General features: G+C 37.8%; 1 protein-coding gene across 1 annotated transcript in view; it reads left to right on the top strand.

Annotated features, from left to right (window-relative positions):
* LOC128995783 (low-density lipoprotein receptor-related protein 1-like) overlaps positions 1 to 24,696 on the top strand; it is a 110,635-nt gene that overhangs the window by 29,679 nt on the left and 56,260 nt on the right. The window contains exons 17-38 of the mRNA XM_054420800.1: positions 572 to 823; positions 985 to 1,127; positions 3,426 to 3,702; positions 5,132 to 5,311; positions 5,925 to 6,173; positions 6,894 to 7,094; positions 7,975 to 8,179; positions 8,914 to 9,084; positions 9,326 to 9,570; positions 10,143 to 10,271; positions 14,156 to 14,256; positions 14,426 to 14,552; positions 14,893 to 15,071; positions 15,546 to 15,702; positions 15,923 to 16,162; positions 16,470 to 16,643; positions 17,412 to 17,546; positions 17,969 to 18,100; positions 18,719 to 18,809; positions 19,544 to 19,733; positions 20,824 to 20,972; positions 24,137 to 24,261. Coding sequence (XP_054276775.1) covers positions 572 to 823; positions 985 to 1,127; positions 3,426 to 3,702; positions 5,132 to 5,311; positions 5,925 to 6,173; positions 6,894 to 7,094; positions 7,975 to 8,179; positions 8,914 to 9,084; positions 9,326 to 9,570; positions 10,143 to 10,271; positions 14,156 to 14,256; positions 14,426 to 14,552; positions 14,893 to 15,071; positions 15,546 to 15,702; positions 15,923 to 16,162; positions 16,470 to 16,643; positions 17,412 to 17,546; positions 17,969 to 18,100; positions 18,719 to 18,809; positions 19,544 to 19,733; positions 20,824 to 20,972; positions 24,137 to 24,261 — 3,852 coding nt within the window. The remainder of the gene's footprint in view (positions 1 to 571; positions 824 to 984; positions 1,128 to 3,425; positions 3,703 to 5,131; positions 5,312 to 5,924; positions 6,174 to 6,893; positions 7,095 to 7,974; positions 8,180 to 8,913; positions 9,085 to 9,325; positions 9,571 to 10,142; positions 10,272 to 14,155; positions 14,257 to 14,425; positions 14,553 to 14,892; positions 15,072 to 15,545; positions 15,703 to 15,922; positions 16,163 to 16,469; positions 16,644 to 17,411; positions 17,547 to 17,968; positions 18,101 to 18,718; positions 18,810 to 19,543; positions 19,734 to 20,823; positions 20,973 to 24,136; positions 24,262 to 24,696) is intronic.

The following is a 24,696-nucleotide window of genomic DNA, read 5'->3' as shown; positions in this document are numbered from 1 at the left end:
CAGTTTTTATCAGCGGCTTGTTAATTACTATAGTTTTTTAAAAGGAAAGTATCCATGCCAGGATTTTGATTTTGTAAATTAAAGGGATAGCAGATATGCATGTGTCCTTAGAGTTAACTTTAGAGCTAATACACTTGGTTTTTGACATTTATTGGTTTTGTTGTTGTGGTAGTCTGATCCAACTGATCAATAGCATACAGGATAAAGAGTGTTGTATTGTTGGCCAAGAGATAACGCTGTAGATTGCGGATTTGAATAATATTTTGATGAGGTCTAGTTTGCAATTCATGAAATGTTAACCAGTCTGTAGCAGAACTTGGTGGAAGAGATCTACAAAAAAATAAATTGGAAGGGTTTGTAAGTTGATAATAAAGGTTGATTCTTGGACAGTCAGTTTAGGTATTTTGCCACCTTTCCCTATCCTTACTTTGTGCGTCTGTTGTTTATGTTTAAAATTAGTGTGTCAGAAGTTGAGGAAAATCAAAGGATGGAAGAACGAACGTAAATAAATAATGGAATCATCCCTTGGGTTTATTGTTGTTTGTTGTACAAAATGTTGTTTGTTATACAGAGACACATCCCTGCAGAGAGAACCAGTTCCTGTGTGACGGTACGTTGTGTATCAGCAACTACTGGGTGTGTGATGGTGACAAGGACTGCAAGGATGGCACTGATGAGCTACAGAGCCATTGCGTCAACACCACTTGTAGTCCGTCCCAGTTCACCTGCGCGCAGAGTCGCAGGTGTATTCCGAAGGCCTGGGTGTGTGACCTTGAGGTGGACTGCGGCGACGGCGACAGTTCCGACGAGAAACAAAACTGTAGTAAGTATTTTGTAAAACCTAGTCAAAGTGTGTAAAAACCTTATCATTATAACTCTTAATACTTCCCCAAAAACTTCAGATAATAGAATACTGAATATACTTTGCTGGTAACATATCCGTTTATTGATGAAAACATTATCGAGTATTGTGATTTATTCCAGAGTTTGCGGAATGTGATCCGTGGGAGTTCACGTGCAACAATCGCCTGTGTATTCCTCTAGATTACGTGTGTGACTCGGACAACGATTGTAGAGACGGAAGTGATGAGAAATTCTGTCAAGAGATCTGTGATAACAGCACCCACGTGAGCTTAGCTTACAAAATGTTATTCATACAAATTAGTGAATTTTGTATTTATTATTAATACTTTTACTTAATATACTGAGGAAGATAGAATTGAAATTACATATCATGTAATAAAAGGGTTCCGGGCAGTTATGGCCCCAATGGTGGTTTATTCAGAAGTATTTAGAAGGGTAAGCCCTTCTCATAGCCCTCTTAGGACAAAGTATCAAATTTCATGTATTATAATCATTTTGTTTGCTATTAACTGCTGGAAAACTGTTCTTGGATAAATAAATTATGTACCCATTCCTCCCTTCTGTCTTAATCAATTTCAAAGCAAAGCGCTTTTCCCCTCCAAAAAAGTATACTACTATATAATGTATAAAAAATTTGGTGTCACTTTTAATCCTCTTTCCAGAAAAAAATATAGGTTTCAATGTGTTACTGTGGAGTATTGTTAATTTGAACTTCCCTAATTTAAAAAAAAACTAGTGATGGGCGGATCCAAGAAAATGTCGGTACCGGATCCGGATCCAGATACACACTGACATAAGGGCGGGTAAAAAAAAAAAACGTTATCGACAGAATTTAAATCATACTGTTTAAAATTAAATTGGTAATGTTTAAAGGTTAATATATCTTTTATATATAGAGAGTAATCTCCAGTTGAGCCCATAATCCCTCATTTTTTGGGGATACTAACAATTTTCAAAATCATAAAATGCACTAAGTTTGCACGACCACCAAAAGGGTATCTGTGAATATTTTACTATAGTTCGATCTTGAGTATGCTATATCGTGGTTTTTGCATGCAGCATCCAATTTATTTATGCCTGGATCACCTCTTGTTTGTTTCTTCAAACACTGAGTCATTGCCTTGCCATATAAGTTATTTGCAACAAGAGACAAACATTGAATTATGGCCTTGTCATAATGCACCAAGAGACAAACACTGAGACATAGCCTTGCCATATAAGTTATTTGCACCAAGAGACAAACACTGAGACATAGCCTTGCCATATAAGTTATTTGCACCAAGAGACAAACACTGAGACATGGCCTTGCCTTATAAGTTATTTGCATCATGAGACAAACACTGAGACATTGCCTTGCCATATAAGTTATTTGCATCAAGAGACAAACACTGAGTCATGGTCTTGCCATATAAGTTATTTGCATCAAGAGACAAACACTGAGTCATGGTCTTGCCATATAAGTTATTTGCATCAAGAGACAAACACTGAGACATAGCCTTGCCATATAAGTTATTTGCACCAAGAGACAAACACTGAGACATAGCCTTGCCATATAAGTTATTTGCATCAAGAGACAAACACTGAGTCATGGTCTTGCCATATAAGTTATTTGCATCAAGAGACAAACACTGAGTCATGGTCTTGCCATATAAGTTATTTGCATCAAGAGACAAACACTGAGTCATGGTCTTGCCATATAAGTTATTTGCATCAAGAGACAAACACTGAGACATAGCCTTGCCATATAAGTTATTTGCACCAAGAGACAAACACTGAGACATGGCCTTGCCATATAAGTTATTTGCACCAAGAGACAAACACTGAGACATAGCCTTGCCATATAAGTTATTTGCACCAAGAGACAAACACTGAGACATGGCCTTGCCATATAAGTTATTTGCACCAAGAGACAAACACTGAGACATAGCCTTGCCATATAAGTTATTTGCACCAAGAGACAAACACTGAGACATGGCCTTGGCATATAAGTTATTTGCATCAAGAGACAAACACTGAGACATGACCTTGCCATATAAGTTATTTGCATCAACAGACAAACACTCGAGGGGAAATCGGTCTCTTACATGGATACAGACAGATTTGTGTTAGGAAAAAAATCGGGGTTGTACAGTGATACAGACAGCTTTGTGTTAGTAGACAAATCGGTGATGTACAATGATACAGACAGCTTTGTGTTAGTAAACTAATCGGGGTTTTACAGTGATACAGACTCCTTTTTGTTAGTAAAAAATCGGGGTTGTACAGTGATACAGACTCCTTTGTGTTAGTAAAAAAATCGGTCTCTTACATGGATACAGACAGCTTTGTGTTAGGAAAAAAATCGGGAAAAAATTTGAAAAATTCGGATCCATCAAAACCGGATCCAGCCCAAGATCCGGAATTTTTTAGATCCGATCGGGTGCCGGTTCTAGCTCGGATACGGTAGTCCGATATCCGGATCCGACCATCACTAAAAAAACCCCTTTAATGCCATTTTTGCTAGGTTCTCTAAATAAATGTTTTTTAAATGGTCATGTTAACTAACATTGCTTGTCTTACAGATTTACTGTGCAGCCGATTCAACGTGTCTGCCACTAGAGAAGAAATGTAACGGTTTATATGATTGCTCCGACGGCTCGGACGAAGCGAAATGTGGAAACACCGATAAAGAGGGGAAGAACAAAGAGACAAAAGAGTCAAAACATAGGAAAAAGGAACAGTCGATGTGTGAAAAGAACGAGTTCCAGTGTAAAGATGTCGCACGGACGTGCATCAGGAAACAGTTTGTCTGTGATGGGAGGAACGATTGTTTGGACGGTTCAGATGAATTGAACTGCGGTAAGTTAATTTTTGTTGTTTGTTGTTAACTGTTGTGGCTGTGAAATGGTATTTGTTTGGTCTTGGGATACGTTGAAATAAGGTATTCCTGGATATCTGTCTTAATTTGAAAATTTTTAAATTTGTGGAATGACCTTTTATACAGGGTGGTAAAAAAGTCCCTGGACAGTTAAATATTTTAAAAAATAATGAAGATAGAGCTACAATACTTGGTACAAAGTTACAGGGCATAAAACTCTATTTTAACACAAATTCAGTGATCCAATAACTCTTCAGGGGGACGGCCCACAAGGAGTCGGAAGAAAATCTTAAATGGAAGCATAGGTCAATATGCACATCAAATTAAAGGTCTTTTTTATTAGAATACAATGCCGCAAACCGCACTTCAAAAGGTTGATCCAGCGCAAAATGGCAGATGTTCAAAGATTTCTTGAATCCGCCATTTTGAATCTTTGAACGACTGCCATTTTTTACTCAGGCATTTTTTTGAGCTTGAATTTACAGCATCGTAATCTACAAGTGAAGACCTTTAATTTGATGTGCATATTGACCTATTTTTACGTTAACAATTTTCTTCCGATTCCTAGGGCCGTGCCCCCTGAGGAGAAAGCGTATTTAATAGCAATGTTAATTAAATGAATCTTTGAACAACTGTCATTTTGCGCAGGATCAACCTTTTGAAGGGCGGTTTGCGTTATTGTATTCTACTAAAAAAGACCTTTAATTTGATGTGCATATTGACCTATGCTTCCATTTAAGATTTTCTTCCGACTCCTTGTGGGCCGTCCCCCTGAAGAGTTATTGGATCACTGAATATGTGTTAAAATAGAGTTTTATGCCCTGTAACTTTGTACCAAGTATTGTAGCTCTATCTTCATTATTTTTTAAAATATTTAACTGTCCAGGGACTTTTTTACCACCCTGTATAGTTAAATTAACTGCTGTAAATGTAAAATGTAAAATAAAGCGTTTCCCGATTTCTTAGTCACAGATCTCCGTTTGTGGTGTAACTAAGTCATCAGGGATAGGGAATATATGAATATATATGGAATGCAACAAGCTAAAATAATCAGAAAGTTCAGTCAAGTGCAGTTGAGCAAAGTCAGGGGTGGCAAAAGGGGTCATTTTGACCTCTCTTCTACTTGGGAAGATCTTGTTCATGTGCTAGGAAGTGTTTTTTTCATGATAACAATACACAAGAATTAGCTAATGAAAAATAGCCTTTACTCAAAGAATATTTTGAGAAATCCTTCACCGACTTATGAGAGCTCCTTGCAGCCTGGCAATAGAAAAGTTACTTTATTTTGTTAAATCAACATGAAATGTAAATATATGTGATAATGAAATTAACATCATTATTCTGAGGTGGGCTACAATCGTGGATTTTGTAATGGTAAATAGATTGTATAGCAACCATGAACTATTACAGATGACAAGGCGTGTAAGGGTAGTCAATGCAAGGGTGCGACCACCACACCAGCACCTTTAACCACTAGCTGTGTGCGACCGTCGCGACTGTGTGACAACGGCACAGTGTGTGTCGCACCTGAGCGGCTGTGCGACGGCAAGTACGATTGTAAGGACCTCAGCGACGAGGGAATGAGATGTGGTAAGTAGCCTTTGAGTATTTCCTAGGTAGTAATGTTGAGATGTTTGCCATTGTTGTAACACACATGTAAATAAAAATGTATTTACTACTCAAGCACTTCTTGGTTAGTGTTTTCCAGAATGACTGTTGTTAAGTCTGTTCAACATGATTTTAACAAATCTATTACAAAGCAAAAACATTTTCTATGAATAAACATTAGGACGCTTGGCTCTAGCCCATAACTTACACATTACTTCAGGTTAGACATCGTCGTGGAATCACGTTTCTAAAGCCATTGGCGATTAGTGGGATTTGAACCCAAAAACTCAGGACCAAAGCCTCAAACTCTACCACTAGACCAGACTGCTCCCCGACCTTATGTTAGATACATACATACAAATCCTCTCCTGTTCCGGTTATCTCTATGTCTGGGTTTTCACTAAGCTCCATCTTCTTCTTTCCCTCATTTTGTTAGTAACATAATTAATTGGCAGCCCAGTGACAAATGAAATCTTTAAAATAATTTCTTAAATTCCTATTGTTATGCCTTATGTTTCACCATAAGTTTTGTAAGTACAAGTGTTATTGATAATTATTTTACAAAATCGTTTACATAACCGTCGTCTGTCCCCAGATGAGAACATGTGCGGGTTCTCCGTTGAGTGTTCCCATACGTGTCACAACGCTCCAGAAGGCTTCACTTGTTCCTGTCCTGAGCCGCTACACTTGCAGAGCGACGGGGTGACGTGCAATGAGTCGCCTCCGTGCGACGGCTGGGGAGTGTGCTCTCAGGGGTGCCAACCTGTCGGGCGACACCACTACAAGTGCACCTGCAACAGCGGCTACATACTGGAGGCAGACGACTTCAGCTGCAAGAGCAATCGTAAGTGACAGGTTTAAGGGAAGAGCTAGGTTACTGATTTGTTAGTGAAAAGGTCGTTTTTGGATGTTTACTTGAGGAAATTAGAGTTTATCAAGTTATAGATCAGTCAAGGTCACATAACATAGCACTGGAATTTTGCTCTTTAATAATATTTCTTCATTATTGATATGCTAGAAAATTAAATTAATGTCTGACACTAAATTCAATCAGATTAAAATTTCATGAGGCTGACGGACTAGAATATGTATTTTAAGGCGAGGAGTGGGTGAACAATTGATGTTGAATGAACTACAGCTTTATTACTAACTGAGATCAGCTCATTCTTTTGTCAGAATTCATATTTTAAAAGCCTAATGAATAATGATCAATGACAGCTGGGTCCAGTTTCTAACCAGTAAAAAGATTTAGACTTTTCTCAGGATTCAACCGTTTGCAACCTACAGATTTACTTTTCTAGCGCTATATTCAACTAGCTATATCATTATGATTAACTAAAATGTTTTTCACCTTCTTTTGACATGAGCCATTTCATTGCAAAAATAATAGACTACTATACTATTTATATGTAGCCTAGAGTAAAAGTTCATTCATTCATTCACTTTACTTTTCTAAAAATTTTGGTGTTTCCTATTCTACTTTATGTTTTTACACAAAAAGAAAACACAAACACATATTTAGTTGGACCGAAAAATTATTTCTAACCCTCACTTATTTTTCCAGTGACTGTTGTGCCATATGTGATATTCAGCAACAGACACGAGTTACGAGGAGTTGATCTTCAGACGTTCAATGTCAAAGCACTGATATCCAGCCTCAAGAACACCATTGCGCTGGACTTCTATCACACACCTGAAGCTGACATTATCTTCTGGACGGACGTCATAGACGACAAGATCTACCGGGGAACTCTCATTGGGGGATGTGAGTGTGGCTAAATGTGTCAATATTGAGCTTTGGGATTTAACAATTTATATTGAGAATTTTTCGAAACCACTGTAAGTTTCTTCTTGTTACAGTTTTAGTACTATTAATTTATTAATACTATTATTTGAATCTTTACATGTTGACATTAGCAAACCAGATACACCGAAATATTTGCTTTCCCCTTCACTATATATTTATTCCCTACGTGTAAATACAATTCTATAAAGTGTGTAGCAGTTCAGTCAAAGCAAAGTATGTAGCAAGTGAAGCTGTGTACATCTTCTAAGGTAGTGTCGAAATCGAAAACATCTGCGGCCATGGCGACCACATGATTGCAGCAGATTGTAAACGTCACCTACCATCGTAACAAAGTTGATTGTCAATTTCGCAAAACCTTTTCTGCGATTGCGGAAGTAGATGATCAGCTTGGTTTGACTTGACCCGAGCTAGGCCTAATAATCATTGTCGTTGGCTCGAACCTGTTTGGCCACCTCGACTCAATAATACCAAGGACCAGCAGACCCCTAGTAAAAGGTGTACTTTGTGACCGGGTATCATAGATGGGAAAACCGAGAAAAATGCTTGGATTTTTCTCTAGGAGTCCTATGGACCCCCTGTTTTTATCGAACCAATTTTGGTAAATAATTTTCTAAAATCAGGTTTTTAGTAAAAAATTCCTAATCTGGTGTACTAAGTTTACATTTGATCCCGATATCAAATTCCAAATAATCTCTCAGAAATTCCTCCACATTTTGAGGTAACTTATGCGCAAATTATACATCAAGGAATATAGACTTGTTCTTTCTAGAGAAGTTTAAGCCTGATAGGTATTTGATGTAACTCAGAATTCAAACATAAGTCTAATATATGATTGCAGCACTGGGCAATATAGAGGTGGTGGTACAGACAGGCCTAGCTACAGCCGAGGGACTGGCCGTGGACTGGATAGGAGAGAACCTGTACTGGGTGGAGAGTAACCTGGACCAGATAGAAGTGGCGAGGCTCAACGGCAGCTTCCGCCGGACACTCATAGCTGGGGAGATGGAGTCTCCTAGGGCTATAGCACTGGATCCTAGATACGGGTATGAGAAAACCTGACACAGATTGGTAGTGGTGATTACACCACTGACTTCTAAACATCCCAGTATATGGACTGATTACCATTTATTTGAGTTATTTCAATTTTGCTTGGTTACAATTTACAAATTTGGTGTATTCACCATTCAAGACAAAGCACCCAAGTATACATAAGCATTCAATAAAAATCTGTTATTTAAATTTACATAAGCGAACTCCGTCGGAGGCTTCAACCACGTTTATTTTATTTTAAACCTATTGAAAACTTTTAAATAGGGATTATAGATTATAATAGATGTGTGGTTCTGTCAACAGTCAAAGCTAAACTAAAGGAATAGGACTTGTTAGGATAGCAGACGTCCCTGATTCAGCATTTTTGACCAAATGAGGTAGAAAATTAAACCAAAGAATGTTGTAAATCCAACCTTGGAAACCCTTCTTGGTCGAGAATGCTGTAAGTGATTGTGAAATTTCAATTGTGGAATTGAAGAGTCCTAATATATTGTTTTAAATTTTAATTTAAACATTCTTGCCTATTAATACATAAATAACCACAACTATACAAGATTGTCAAACTAAATACAAGTAAATACTATTTAAAAATTAATTAACGTCAATTTTTGTGCAAAGTGCTTTGTGATGACTTTCCCATCCAAGTGAGTCTGAAATCCAAACAGTTGCGTTATAAACAACTATATGACTTATACAACTTTCTGAGGGTGATTGTAACTTCCTACAGGCTGCTGTTCTGGACGGACTGGGATGCCAACGGGCCGCGTATCGAGCGCTGCAGCATGAGTGGAGAACATCGCAGCATTGTGATCCATGTAGACGAGGTCACTGACGGAGCTTGGCCTAACGGACTCACGCTGGACTATCAGCTGCGGCGGATATACTGGATAGACGCAAGGTAGACAATAGACAATTGCCATTGTTTGTGATTTCTTGAATGAATGCAATGGTGTCACAAAATTATACATATTTCTTGCTTTGCAGTGGTAAAGTTTGTATTGAATAAACTAACTCTTTCATTGAATAAGCTAATTGTTCTACCAGTCAGTCCCAAAGTTGGTGCTTCGTTAGACAATATACAATAGTGCTGTTTGAGAACAACGTCTACTGTTAGTCATTGTGTTGTTCACCATTTCCAGATCGGACTCTATACACACAGCGCTGTATGATGGAGCAGACCATCGCGAGGTGATGAGGGGTCATGTGTCTCTGTCTCATCCGTTCGCCATCGCGCTGTTTGAGAACCACGTCTACTGGACGGACTGGCGCACCAACTCTGTCATCCGAGCCAACAAGTGGAACGGCAGCGACATCACCGTGATGCAGCGGACGCTCACGCAGCCCTTCGACATCCAGATACTTCATCCTAGCCGGCAGCCAAGAGGTAACTGTGATGGTTTTACCTTCAGAAGAAGTAAAGAGTGATTGAGTTTGAGGTCACAATCATGATAAATTATATTTTTTAAATGCCTGCCCTTACAACTCTATAGAGAAGCTAAGCACAGAGGAAACACACTTATGGGACAACTGTGCGCTTTCAGCTCTGGTATGGTGGAGACAGAAATGTACTTGTGATGAGCGAGGTAGAGCCCAAACAGCAAGCACTGTGCGGAAATTCCTATTGCACAGGGCAGAGGGTCTTCCTCCACCATGAGCGTTGTAGTACCTGAGGGTCCGGTGTAGGACTTAACCCTAGACACCAGGGACTAGTGCTAGTCACCACTTAAGTGTACCATAAAGAGTATCCTCTGTTTCTTACTTCTCTATGGCAGCCCAAAAGACTTTTTTTGAATTTCTCAACACTTCCTTCAATTATTCTAAATTATAATAGATATCTCTACTAATCACACCACCAACTCTAAAATCCACACCAAACAGTCAAAGCCAGTTATACCTTTCAAGTAAAGTTATTTTTAATTTTTGTGTATGATAATATTCATTATTGTACAATTTCAGATGTCTACAATCCCTGCGGAGTCAACAACGGGAACTGCTCTCACTTGTGCTTACTAAACATCAACTCTACAAGGAAGTGCGACTGTCCTCACGTCATGAGACTGTCTGATGACGGTGTTACTTGTGTCGGTGAGTAGCTTACAACTAGATGAAATAAACAAGTCAAATTACTAGGGGTGTGCGAATAGTGATTTTCAACCTCGAGCCGAGCCGAGCCGAGCTTTTTAAAATATTTTCGAGCTTGAGCTTTTTCGAGCCGAGCTTTTCCTAGCGTCACCTTATAATAATAATAATAATAAATCTTTATTGTCGTTTGGTAATATAAACATTACAATAGACAAGGTCAACATGTTTTGTTACATATGTTAAATAAAATATTAAATATTCTACAGAAAATGTTAAAATAAAGTTAAAAGGATAAAGCATCAGTAATAATAAAAACTTTAAAATTAACAGGGAAAAGACCATAACAAGAACAAAGAATCATCAAGACTGCTTGGCCTCACATTTAAGCGTTAAAAAATCTTCATTCTGCAAAAACTCATCAACTGAATAAAAAGCACGACTTGTAAGCCAATCTGATAATTTTGACCTATACAAATGATACTTTCCTGATTTCTAAAATATATTGGAAGTTTATTAAATAGTTTTATTTGCAAGTATTTATAACTTTTGATAAATTTTGATAGCCTGGCTTGAGGAATATATAAATCTTTTGATTGTCTGGTGATATACCCATGGATTGAGTTGCAAGGAACAAATTTATTCAGATTCTCTTTAACGGAAACTAAATTGTAAAAAATGAAAATATTAGAGAGTGTTATGATTTTATTTTCAGCAAAAAATGTTTTGCAACTAACCCTATCTGGAATTTCAAACATAATTCTGAATTCTGAACATTATCAAAAAAATAAATTAGGGATGGTCAAGTCTCGAAATTTCGGGAAATTTTCAATCTCGTTACACGAGACGAGATTACTTTTTGGCCGAGATTTTTATCGAGACGAGAATAAAAAAAAAAAAAAAAAAAAAAATTAAAAACGCCTGCAGAAAGTCAATGCAATACCCGCAATACAGGAGCGTGTTGTAGTTGCGTTTCCTTTTCGAAGGCGTTCTTATTTAATTAATTCTTTTAATGTAAATATTACTTTCATTATTTTAATAATATTACTTTAATAACATTTGAGAAGTTTTGTTAAGTGTAAGCAGTGTGAGGAATGTTTTATTACTATAAAAAAAGTCAAAACAAGTAACTATTTTATAAAAATTAATATTGCTTTTATTTTATGATTTATTTTATTTTAGGATAAGTTGAACTCTATCCTAACTGATATCACCATGTTTCCTAATCGTAGGCATTTTTAATAAGTTAGGCGTGATTAATAAAAAAATGTTATGCTGATGTTATTTAATGAAAGATTGTAAATATTCTTGCCTATTATCATTATTTTAGTATTTAAACAGTCATCTAACAATGTTACAAAATCAGGTACAAATTTTGAACGTGCATTTCCCGTTGTGTATGAGAAGAGAAATCTCGTCTCGATCTCGTCTCGAAATTTTATGAGAAATAAAAAATCTCGTCTCGTCTCGTCTCGAACTAAAAATCCAATCTCGTCCATCCCTAAAATAAATTATTAAACATTTTTCTTCAAAAAGTGCATAATAATAATAATGTTCAGTCAATTTTTAAATAAACACAATATTATTTTAATATGTCTAAAAACATTGAGAATTGTCAAGACATCAAATAGTAGATAATCACGATAAGAACTGAACTGAACTAAATTAAGATGCAAGAAATAAAAGGATATGATTGAAGGCCTGACGAGATATGCAGTGCAGACTGAGCCAATCAGATTGTCTTTCATAACAGAACAGCGCTATCTTGAATGACAACAAAACAACTAGCAAGTCGATTAAATATGTATATTGTAACTACTATGAATATTTTATTCCATTTTGTATAAATAAATAAATATAAAAACACGTGATTATTCTTGTTGTTTTCCATGCACAAAATATTTTTGTTTTATGAATCGTATTAATCAAAAAGAACATGATTGGTTTGGATCCAAAAAGGTGAAGAGACAAAGTAAAAAGTAAAATTATATATTAAAAAATATACAATTGACATATAGAGGAAATAGACCAAAACACTAAAATTAATAGAATAACACACAAAGTAAACAAGAAATGAAATAATGAACACGATGATTTAACACTGTCACTAGATGATTTAACACTGTCACTAAATTCTGTTATCTAGAAGGGTCGGTGAACTAATCAATAAATAGCCAAAACCAGTTTCCTCCCCCATTTCTCTCTCAGTCTCACCACCACCCCTCCCCCCCTGAGCCGGGAGGCCCAGCACTTTGTCCTTGAAACACCCTAGCCTCTGAAACAATAAACCCTTACACCCGCGTTGCTGTTTTGACAACAGGGTTATGAATGCATTCACTATTTTTCATTTTCCAGGATTAACTCTCAATTATTATTATTTGCAAGTTACAAATAGGAAACTACATCACATTATGGTATTCAATGACCCATGTATTATCAAAAATTAATAATCCATTACTTATTTTGATAATAAAAAGCATTCATTACAGCACGCACCACTTATTGATATTTAAATAATCATCAAAGTAACTGTTACTTTATACAAAATAAAATAGGTACAAAATTGTGTGGCCAGTCAAACTTTATAAACAAACATTTTATTCTATAAAATACAGATGGTAAATAGGGGTTGGTTTGAAGGAAATAAAATACAAAACAGAGAATTAATTATTTTGATAAACATTAGAAAGGTTATGGGATTGATTGAACTAAAATAACCTCAGGGAAACTTATAAGTAGAAAAGTCGTCAACCACAATCTGTTTAATCAGTACATTGTTAGAGAGAGCAGAGAGAGAAAGAGAGATAGCAGATAGGGGCGTTTGATAAGGAATCTGAAAAAGTAAACAAACAAGGAACAACGACACGACGATTGATACTTGTTTACAGCCTTATTGTGTCGCCCACTACATTTGCACACGTGACCACTTTTTGTTTCTTCCTTATCTTTCATCCGTCCCAAAATAGAATTCCTGAAATTGTTTGTTGGTATAATCTCCCCTCCCACACAAGGCGCAGTGCTCAGTGCGCACTGTAGGTTGTCACGGCAACCGTGTGTCGTCATAGCGACGAGCCAATCACGCACTCGCACTACGTTGTATATTACGATACGAATAGCTGTGTTAGAAAGACAACGCGATAGGTGGTAGTTTGTCTCTTTACTATCTCCTCAAAATTACGATCGATAATCATTGCGTCTTGACTGAGCTGAGGTTCGTGCTTATCAAACCTCGAATGATTGAACAACGTAGAATTGTGATAACATTGTTTCCAATTACGACCCAAATTAAGTGTTTTTTTTTAGTTTTGACTTAGTATTAAAAGCTCGGCTCGAACTTCGAGCTTTTTCAAAATGCCTCGAGCCGAGCCGAATAATGAAAAGCTCGACCAAAAAGCTTGAAGGTTCGAGTACTCGCACACCCCTACAAATTACTCAGTAGAAAATGTTAAGGATGAAACATAGAGAATAAGGGCTTAGGTTTTTAGGATTTTTTGTTAAGATAGCAGGCTTACCTGAATGGGAAAGAGTCCAAACTACAAGAGACACAAAACTTACAGTATATACACAAAAATTGTAATATTTCACTGTCACTGACAGCATTTCAGACCTGTTTTTACTTGTACCTATTTTTGCACAAAATCATTTTCCAAACTTTGACGACAAAAACTATTTTGACTCACTTAAAGCTTAAAAACAGTCTAAATGCAACTTAAATTCAGTTTAACTAATATTTTCATCTGACTCAGTTGGGTAAAAAAATATATTGAATTATGTTTTCAATAATTTGCTCCTATCTTTATAGTAAATTTATGCTATGAATATAAATTTTAATTCTCTGAAGGATGTAAAGTTTGTGTTGTTGCGTTGTTAAAATCACCCTCTGTTTTCAGTAAATGAACGAGTCCTCCTGTTTTCAAGAGCAAACGAGATCCGAGGTGTGGATTTGGCTCAGCCGTATTACCACACAATTCCCACCATCAGTTTGCCGCAGGTAGGCTTAAAAAAGTAGTTTATCATGTTCTAGTTAGCTAGCAGTTTCAGACTCAAATATTTGTTGGCAACCAACTGAATTGAACATTGTAGCGATTTACCGGCCAGCTTATGTTTTTGAAGCTAACATTGATGTCTATTATAAAATGATTTTTACTTGTTATATGCAGGTACTACAGCCTACACAGCTAGACTATGTGGCGGCCCACAAGGCTATATACTGGGCAGACGGACAAGTCAACGAGGTCCGAAGAGCAGCTCTCACTGGAGGCACTACCTACAGCATCATTGATACTGGTAACTATCGGCTTTGTACTGCAATAGGAGTAGTTATAACTGTGTCGTTTTTTAGGTCTTGCCTCCTGGATTACTTAAAAATTATACTATTCTAGAGGCTTGTAGCCAATTTAATTCTTGGTCATCTGGATGGCGATCGGTTTTGAAACTTTAAGATGTCATTGTCAAGCCCTAGACGTATGGTTTTCGTTCTTAGGAAGTCGTCAAAAAGTCCTCAAAATATATACACGAGACACGAACATAAACAAATATTTTTACGAAGATATGTACATACACCCTGAACTTGCAGCCGCTCCGTGATATAAATATAAATTCATTGACGAGTGTACATTGTGTTTAGGAATCGACCACCCGATGGGGTTCGCAGTGGACTGGATCTCTCAGAACTTGTACGTCACTTCCAGCAACAACAATGTGAACAAGATACTAGTGTGTACGCTGGAAGGGGAGTATATCACTACGGTGTACCAGGCTGACCAACCCTCCGCAGCGGAGGTCAACGACGGAGCCTTCTGGGAGGTGAGTGATAAATATCTATTCACTGTTATCTTAAATATTTTATTCAACTTTATTCGAAAACTATGTACTTAGTATAATTTCATGTCATACTTAGCAGAATTAAAAAAAGAGGGTTCCGACGTGTGTGTGTGCTGTGTAAACTTTTTGTTTTAACAGGGTGGTAGTGGTTTCTAGAGTGTGTTCAGATTTCAATCAGGACGGCTACATTAACATATACTAGGCCTAGATAAAAAGCAAAACCCGTAATTTTCTAATTATCACTATCAGTGGACGAGGATGTTCTGCCTCAGTCTGTGTTTCAATTACAAAGGCAAGTCATTCATAAGTGACAGAAAATAAGCTATAGTGGTCAATCATAGTGAATAATTATAATTTTCCTTTGAACACATTTCACTAGACGTAGGCCTACCATATTATTTCTAATTATTATTTAAGCACTCTTAGTTCGGCTCAGTCAGTTACTGTATGTTACAGATCCGCTCTCTAGCCATTGACCCTCTGAGAGGTAAGATGTATTGGAGTCAGGTGTATCCAGGGGGTGTCAACTCCATCATGGCAGCTAGGATGGACGGGAGCGATTCTCACATGCTGGTCAGCCAACGGGACTACAAGATACTGGCTGGAGTCTCTAGTAAGTACATAGTAAACATGTATTTTGTACAATAGATTTTTTGTTGGATAGTCTGAATGGTACATCAACACTCACCTACTCAAGGGTTCAAACTGGGTAAACACTTATTTTAGCAAATGCTACAAGCACACAGAGAACTGTGCGAAAGGTATTGCATTGCTGCGGAGCGTCGCATCGAATAAAGGCCTTCGGAAAAATAATTAGAATTTTGTGTTTCCAGGTCTTGTGGTGGATTACAAAGACAACCGGTTGTACTGGGTGAACACGGAGAGCAACACCATCCAGTTCTACGACTTTGTGCTGCTGATAGTGAAAGACATACATCTGTCTGAAGGGGTCAGTCCGACAGCAGCTGTGGTGTATAATGACACTCTGTACTACGCTGACCACGCTGAGGAAGCGATACACGCAGTGGACAAGAACGACGGAAGCAACCACTACGTCGTCAGGAACAACACTGGTAAGCAGTTTAATGGATTTTTGTGCACATTTTCCACAATTTTCAGGACTTATAGGGAGAGGAGGTAAAAATTCTTGTTTACCGTATCCTGGTCAAGGTTCTTCTTGGAAAAGAGAATACTGTGAACGAACTGTGACGCACAGGTCCAATTGCCATCCTCCGCCATTATCAGGATGACCGTGTCCAGTGTCCACTGACAACAATCTACATGGTGTTGAATGTTTATTCAAAAGATTTGTTTAAGTGTCTGTTGTCATTTTTACTCTCAAATGTGATGTCTCAACATTGACGACCTCTGTTTCTCCAGGTAGTATATTGTCCATCAAGATCTACGACCCACAGTCCCAGCAGGGAGAGAACGCCTGTTCCATCAACCGAGGGAACTGTTCTCACCTGTGTTTGCCTATCTCGGCCAATAAGAGAGTCTGTCGCTGCGCCACTGGCTACACTCCCGACCCCGCGGACTCTACCAAGTGTGTCGGTATGTATGCCATTATGTTTTGGCTGGTTGCTAAATTGCTATTTGTGAACAAGGATCTTTATTTGAAAGACATTTCTAATGTACACTTTCATTACTTCCAACGAGGGTGGTTCGTAAATTAAGATTGTACAAGTGTTTAACAACCATCTTTAAAGAAATGTTCGCCTCAATAAAGAAGGATTTTCATTTAAATTTTCTTTACCTTTTACCCAAATTTTGAATGTGCTAACACATTTCCCCATTTATATTAGATTAGTAATGGACTTTTATGGGTTGAATCTTGAATCACAGAATGTGATTCATACTTGGCAGGAGCGTAAATTTTCCTTCACATTGTCATCCCACTTAAACAATCACTTACTTGTAAAAATCTAGAAGTTTCACTGGAAACCTTTTCAAAATCATTCAATGACCTGGATATTTGTAACACACTTTTTTAGTTACACTAAATATGCACAAAACTTTTAACAATGACCCAACACAATTTAACATAAGTAACTACTACTCTTTTCCCAAATGTTTATCTATTATGGTCCAGTCAATTAATTCAAAAGAAAAAATATGGAGGGAAATGTTTGGAACACAATTTCTAACTCTGTAACATTGTTTGGTACTGTAAGAAGGTGAACATATCAAAAGTCGCCGCTTGAGCTGGCAGAGAGGGGATGTTTTGGAGGTCCCTCAAAGGCCAAAATTTAGTGCTATACAGTAATTTCTCACTAACGATTCACAGTTTTCAACCATGTTATTGACATGTTTGTGTTGTAGGCACTGAGGAGTTCCTGTTGTATTCTATCAACTGGGAAGTAAAAGGTCTTAGTCTTGAGTCCAACCACACAGACGGTCAGGTTCTTGGACCCATATCCAGAGTGTCCATGGCTACTAGTATAGACTTCCATGCAGGTCAGTGGCTATTATGTACTGCAGTATCATACTGTACTTTATAAAGGAAAGCCGAGTGGCTAGATTCAGCCAGCTTACCTGTGAAAATTAGACTTATATTAGAAACTTTAATATGCGACAACATGCAATTTAAAATTTTAACTTTTTGCATAAACTTTATACAAAAAGTAGTCTACCATCTTAGTGCTATAGCTCTTTACTCAATGGTGTACTGAAAACTGCTAGGAGTACAGGAAAAATCAAATAGTCACTCTTTGGGATGCTCACAGTGATGCCGATAAGTACATCTGTGAGCCATAGCACTAAGAAGGTTAAATATCTAACACCTCAACTCTCCCAATATTAACGTCAAATTTGTGTTAACTGTATGATAATGAATAGTACAAAATATAACATGTACATAACAGCTGTTTTACTTCCAGGAAGTGACTATATCTACTGGGCGGACAGCGACCACGGGACTGTAACCAGGATACATCGAGACGGAACGGGACGCGAGGCAGTCGTAGAGCACTTTGAAACTATGGATAGTGTTCCAGTGGACTGGCTTACTGGTCAGTACGGCACTTAAACAAACTTTGGAGTGATCTTAAAAGATTGTGTCATAGTTTTGAGCCAGACTGTATGTTACTATTCCGTCACCCTAACTCAAAACATTTATTGCTTGAAAATGCTGTCAAGGACTACAGGAATTGTGTTATTTTTCTGTAGATGTAAAGTTGTTTCTTTCTTGTGTCAAAGTGTTTGGTCCTTCCCAACGTGGAGGTAAGCCAGTGCTATCCTCATAAAAATCCTTACATTTAGCTCTGTGTTTCATCCTACTCCTTGTATGCTACTACTGCACTTGCGTGTTGGTTAAGTTTCTTCAACATTTAAAAAGTAAATCTTACTAACACCGTAAATGTAATACATGAATTCCAACAGTATTAACTAAAACAATCCCTACTTTTGGCATATTTTGCAGCAATAATTAAAAGCTAGCTGGATATTTATATAGTTTGAACCATTTTTATGACTATAAATACTAATTTAAGTCCATAATCTTGTTAGAAAGAATTCAATCAAGCTACAAATTGATTTAGTTTGCAGTAAAATTTTTTATGAAAACTCTATATTTATCAAATAATTCAGAAACGTGTATTCGTTTACTACGTTTTTTGTTTTATTTTCAGGTCTGGCTGTTGACTGGATTGCAGACAATCTCTATTGGACCGATCCCAAGCTGAACGTAATTGAAGTTAGTCGTGCGGACGGCAGCAGTAGGTAAATAAAAAAAACACTAATCCAGAGCTTTTTGGTAACATATTCGGTTTTGGCTACATTTGTCCCTACTCAAATACTGCTCTGCAATGCAATGCTATTGATGAAATACCATTGAGCTTAAGTACTATGGTGCAGTCATAAAAGTTTAAAAATAAAGCTGGGACTTTGTTTCCTTGCATTTCCTTATCACTGTACCACTACCTGTTGAGTCTTTGTTTTGGTACACCTTGCTAATGAATTACATGAGTTAATTTTTCAATAGTTTCCCTACATGCGATTTGGTATGAAATATTATTTAATGACTTAAACATGGATGGTTTGCTTGTTGGTGAAAGTTAAAGATCTGATTCACTCAATAGATATAAAACCTCTTGTTGCTCTGTGGAGTTATTGGACAATATTTAGTATTTACTACTCTGTGAAGTGACTCACTGTTTAGTTGGTAGCGTGACGGACCACAAATACACAGTAGCAATCCGTTACCTGGTACTTGTCACTAAATGTTATCAGTGAACCAGCTCACCCCTAGCTTTCCTGGATACGTTCCACGCTCAAGCCAGTGGAAAGCCAGTGGAGATTATGGAGCCTTTGTGGAAAGCACAAAAAGACCTATGTCAATTCGAAAGATTTTCAGAAAAAGCTATAACTATTCTACTGACATGACCTATTGCTTGAATGTATTTAACGGTTTAATCAATTATTAGATTTTTTTACATTTTTTTTTTTGTTACAAGGTTTGTGGTGGTGCCCGGTGGCCTAGACACTCCCCACTCCCTGGCGCTGGACCCGGCGCGAGGGCTACTCTTCTGGAGTGACATCGGCAAGACGCCTCGCATCAGCCGTGCCGGCCTCGATGGGTCCAATGTCATGACTGTCCTTACACTGAGCTCTGGATCAATCAACGACATTGCTCTTGACTTGGATGTGAGTTTGAGAATCCCTCACTAAAAATTTGAACATGATATTTCAACATTTCATTGTACCTAATTGGTTTTAAGTAGGGATATGTCTCGAAATTTCAAGAATTGTTTTGGAAAAACTTATCTCTGATTTTTGGGTGGGATTTGACTGTCAAAAACTTTGCTGTGATTGCAAGTGACGATAATGTCTCCATAGTGGAAGGAGATATCAGGAAACGATGATGACGTCTCAGTGATCGAGAGAGATGTTGAGATTTTTGTCGCTATGGAGGGTGACGATTTTTATGTTCCAGTGATCGCTGTAGATGATTGCGATAGTGATGCAATCATGGATTACAGTCACAGTTTTTCACATGGACAGTGCAATAAAGACTGACAATTGGTATTGGTTATTTCCATTTGCAAGAATTTGTACTTACCTTACCTTACCTCCTTGGCCACTCAAACCTAAGAAGGTTTTTGGCCTCGCCAACAAGTTGCCTCCACTGCTGCCGGTCTGCCGCCATGTCAAGAGATGCCCCCACTCTTTGTAGGTCTTTCTGGACTTGGTCTCTCCATCTCAACTTCGGTCTTCCTAGCGGGCGAGTGCCTCGTGGTTGTATATTGGCGATCTTCTTAAGCATACTTTCTTCTTCCCTTTTTTCTACATGGCCTGCCCATCTCAGTCGTCTACTCTTCACTATGGCTACAATGTCCGGTTCTTTGTACAGTTCTCGGAGCTCTCGGTTTTTTCTTATTTGCCACATACCTTCTTCATTTATAGGTACGAAAATCTTCCTCAAAATTTTGTTCTCAAACTTATCAAAAATTATAAGTTTGTTTTCATGATTTTTAGTTAATGTCCAGGTTTCCGAACCATATAAAAGGACTGGTTGAATTTAAAATCAAATTAAAGTTTCCCTTGTTAGACGTTATGAAAAGAAAAATCCCATCCCATCCGTTCAAAACAATCCCCCATCCATCCCTGATTCAAGTTACTAAAGAGTAATTTTTTTTGTCTGTCAAGTAAAACCAAAGTAGTTTTGGATGTTACACAACATTTGAATGAAGTGTTGTGTGACACTTCTGCGTTTGTCACACAATTGTGTTTACAGGAAGGCAAGGTTTACTGGTGTGACTCCAGCAGTGACGTTATAGAGAGAGTCAACTACGATGGCACGGGACGTGAGTTGCTCCTCAACCACTCCCTGGACAGCCCCTTCGCACTCACACACCACGACCACAAACTCTACTGGATCGACATGTGAGTACATAAACGCAACCAACGGTATACTCTATGCACTTCTGTGGCCACTCAAAACATAAGTCGATTTTTGCTAGTCACCTTCTGATTCTTTGGTTCTCTCCTTCAAGCTCGTTCAAGTACTTGGCTTTCCCAGTCGATGCCTCGTTCACTCTCACTTGTGAGCGAACGAACTTCAACCAGGACGTGATTGAGCGATGCGAACGAGATCATCTTGAAAATAAAACGTAACGGTACTTTCTTTCCATCGGTCTGTCTTAGGGGAAACCTATAACTTAGGCGATACGAAGTTCGCCGGGTCAGCTAGTTTACTTAATACAATTTTTGGAAGGAATTTTTGTTTGGTTTAGGAACAAATTAAGGGAAACGGAATGGCTTTACAAGTAAATAGTTTCAAGTAGTTGAGCACCCAAAAAGTTCACAACACAATTTTGTTAACAAATTTAATTAAAAAGTAAATAAATTTTGATGTGAACCTTTTATGTGTAACTGCTTGAAACTCTTTTTACGCCACACTACACTATTTTGATGAACTTCCCACACAAGGATTTACAGTTGGCTCTCGATAATCCGACACTTAACAGTCCGACACGCTCGGTAGTCCGACGCTGCGGCAAACTACAGTAGACAGCTGTCTAGACTGACATCGGTCTAGGCGTCTCACGTGTTTCCGGTAGCTGGTTCCAGTGTTCAGTAGCGAAGTGACTCGTGCATACGTACTGTACTTTTGGTGATCAAGTGACAGTTTACCTTCAGTGTTTTTAGTGTTAGAGTTTTGTTAAGTGTTGTGTGATGGCGAGCACAAGTGGAACCAATAAGCGTAAGCATAAAACATTAACTCTTCCCGAAAAATGGGAAATTATTAAGAGGTATGACCGTGGTGAAACTCCCACGGCTATTTCTAAGGCTTATGACATCGGGGGACCTACCGTTTATGACATTGTGAAAAATAGGGAAAAAATAGAACATTTTATAAAATGTGTTGAAGACGATTCTAAGAGAAAAACACTTAAAATGAGCGAATATCCCCAAGTTGAGGAAGCTCTTTATGCGTGGTTTAAACAGCAAAGAAACAGACATGCCCCGATTTCTGGGGATATTTTAAAAGAGAAAGCACGGTTTTTTTATCGTGAAATCATGAAAACAGATGATTTTCGTGCCAGCGATGGCTGGTTTGAAAATTTCAAAAAGCGACACGGTATTCGTTTCTTACAGATGAGTGGAGAGAAACTATCTGCCGATGTGACAGAAATTTCTAACTTTATTGAGACCCTTCAAGCTAAAATCACTGAACTAGGCCTTACGCCTGAACAAGTTTACAATGCCGACGAAACCGGCCTAAATTGGCGGCAACTTCCAACAAAAACTTTTGTAACAGGGGATGAAAAAAAGGTTTCTGGAAGAAAACTTCAAAAAGAAAGAATTACATTAATGGTGTGTTCGAATGGCGCTGGGAGTTATATGTTAAAACTGCTAGCTGTCGGTAAAAGTAAGAACCCCCGGGCATTTAAGAACATCAATATGGATTCCCTTCCAGTTGTTTACATGAATCAAAGCCGAGCTTGGGTAACTCAAGACGTTTTCAATGACTGGTTTTTCAACCATTTTGTCCCAGAGGTAAAACAACACTTAAAGAGTAAAAGTCTGCCTATAAAGGCTCTTTTACTGTTAGATAATGCTCCCGGACATCCGGACATGGAGGGATTAAAAGTGAAGACAACTGGTGGTTACATAGAGGCCATGTATTTGCCAAAAAATACAACTGCTCTGATTCAACCAATGGATCAAAATGTTATCAAGACAATGAAGGCACATTATAAGAAGCGCCTACTTATGGATATCGTCTGTCAACCTGACGCAGACATCACATCACTTTTGAAAAAATTTAACATCAAGGATGCCATTTTAAATGCAGCATTTGCATGGCAACAAGTCAAACCTGAAACTCTAATTAAGTCATGGAAAAATGTTTGGCCAGAAAACCCACTCCTCAAGTGACTCCTCCAAAATAATGACGATGGAAATGACAATGGTCAAGATGACAACGGAGTTGTGGAGGACACACTAACACTTTGCGATGATATTAACGTTTCGCAAGAATCTTCAGATGACCTAAGAAGATGGGTATTAGACGACAACCTGTGTGCTGACCTAACAGATGAAGATATAGTACAGGAAGTCATATCTAATGAACAAGAGGACACAATTGAGGAGGCCGTGGAGGCAAAATACACGATCAGCTGTGACGAAGCTATGTTGGCTGCAAACACTTTGATTCGCTGGTGTGAAGAGCGTGGACTTGACTTGAACAACGTGTTAATGTTGAGACACATTCAAGAAAATGCAATGATAGACTGTTTGCGTAAAAAGAAACAAAAGACTATCACAGATTTTTTCAACCCGTAAATGTGTAGGCCTACACCGTAGTTACAGTACAGTAATTACAATGTTGTAATGTATTTAGAAAAAACGGAGCACTAGCCTACATTTTATTTTAGTTTTGATTTATACTGTACTGATTTTTGTATTTTTATATGCAATAAATCTTTCTTTTTTGTAATATCTAATGCCTAAGTTGATTAGTTTATACCTATAACAGTTAAATAGTCCGTGATATGTATTAAAAACTGGTTTTTCTTAACGTATGCAGTTAAATTCAGTGAAATAAAGCTAACCTTTGGTAATCCGACGTTTTTGGTAATCCGACACCCCCCCGGTCCCGTAACTGTCGGATTATCGAGAGCCAACTGTAGTCCAGAAAACAGCTGTTTGCCGCCAGCTTAATCAAATGGGGTTTCATTGCGTACTACTGTACTGTAATGAGTTTTACCGGACACCAATCAGCTGATAATACTGTATTTGCTTGGCAATGAGTGTTTATAAACAAAAACATAACCTCTCTTAGAGATTACGACAAGTGATTTTTAGTCCTTTAGACTCGACTTCGTCTCGCACGTGAACGACCACACTCGTCCGGTAAACACTTATTTTCAGGACTTGTAACGTATTATACTATTTCGTAAGTTAGTTGTGTATTCAGTTCTTAATGTATTAGATGTTTAGCTGTGATTTTATCACTAAACAGTACAGTCAACTACACATACATACCTTATGGTTCAATACTCAAGTCTGGCAGATTATTTAACTCAACTGACTGTCTGCAGCACACATGAGAGAGGCAGTATCAAGGTTGCGCCGGACACCAACTTGTCGGACTTCACGGTGTTGCTGCGCGGGGTCGGCGACTCACTCAAGGATCTGGTCATCTTCAGCCCTCGCCGCCAGACTGGTAAATATCTACGAGATATCACTGTATTATGGTTGTTAACTGTTAAGGGAGTATTGCAATCATTATACATCACAATCACAAAATACAAAGCTTTCCATACGTTCTGGGATTGAATCTGCTCTTGTCTTAGGTAAGAAAGATGATTCAGCCGAAGATGGAGTCTTGCTTTAGCAACTATCTTGTCAAAAAATCTTCTAAAAAAGTCTTCTACATTTTCTTTCCCTACCTTCTTTATACTAACTTTTGTATTCTTTCAGGAGTAATTGTTTCTGTTTTTATTATATTTTAGCATTTTTTTGTGATCTTTTAACTTTTAATCTATTGTATTGACTTTACAATACAATCTATGACTGTAGTTTTTTCAGCTTTGGCTGGGTTTCTAATCTTAGGTTTTAAGCACTTTCTGTCCTATCAGATTTAAACAATTTCTTGAAA

The sequence above is a fragment of the Macrosteles quadrilineatus genome, unplaced genomic scaffold (genome assembly GCF_028750875.1).
Source record: "Macrosteles quadrilineatus isolate MER2022 unplaced genomic scaffold, UCM_ALF_1.0 Scaffold_5__1_contigs__length_97177068, whole genome shotgun sequence".
Taxonomy (NCBI): Eukaryota; Metazoa; Arthropoda; class Insecta; order Hemiptera; family Cicadellidae; genus Macrosteles; species Macrosteles quadrilineatus.
The sequence above is the reverse complement of the archived record's forward strand: the minus strand, read 5'-3'. Positions and strand labels throughout refer to the sequence as shown.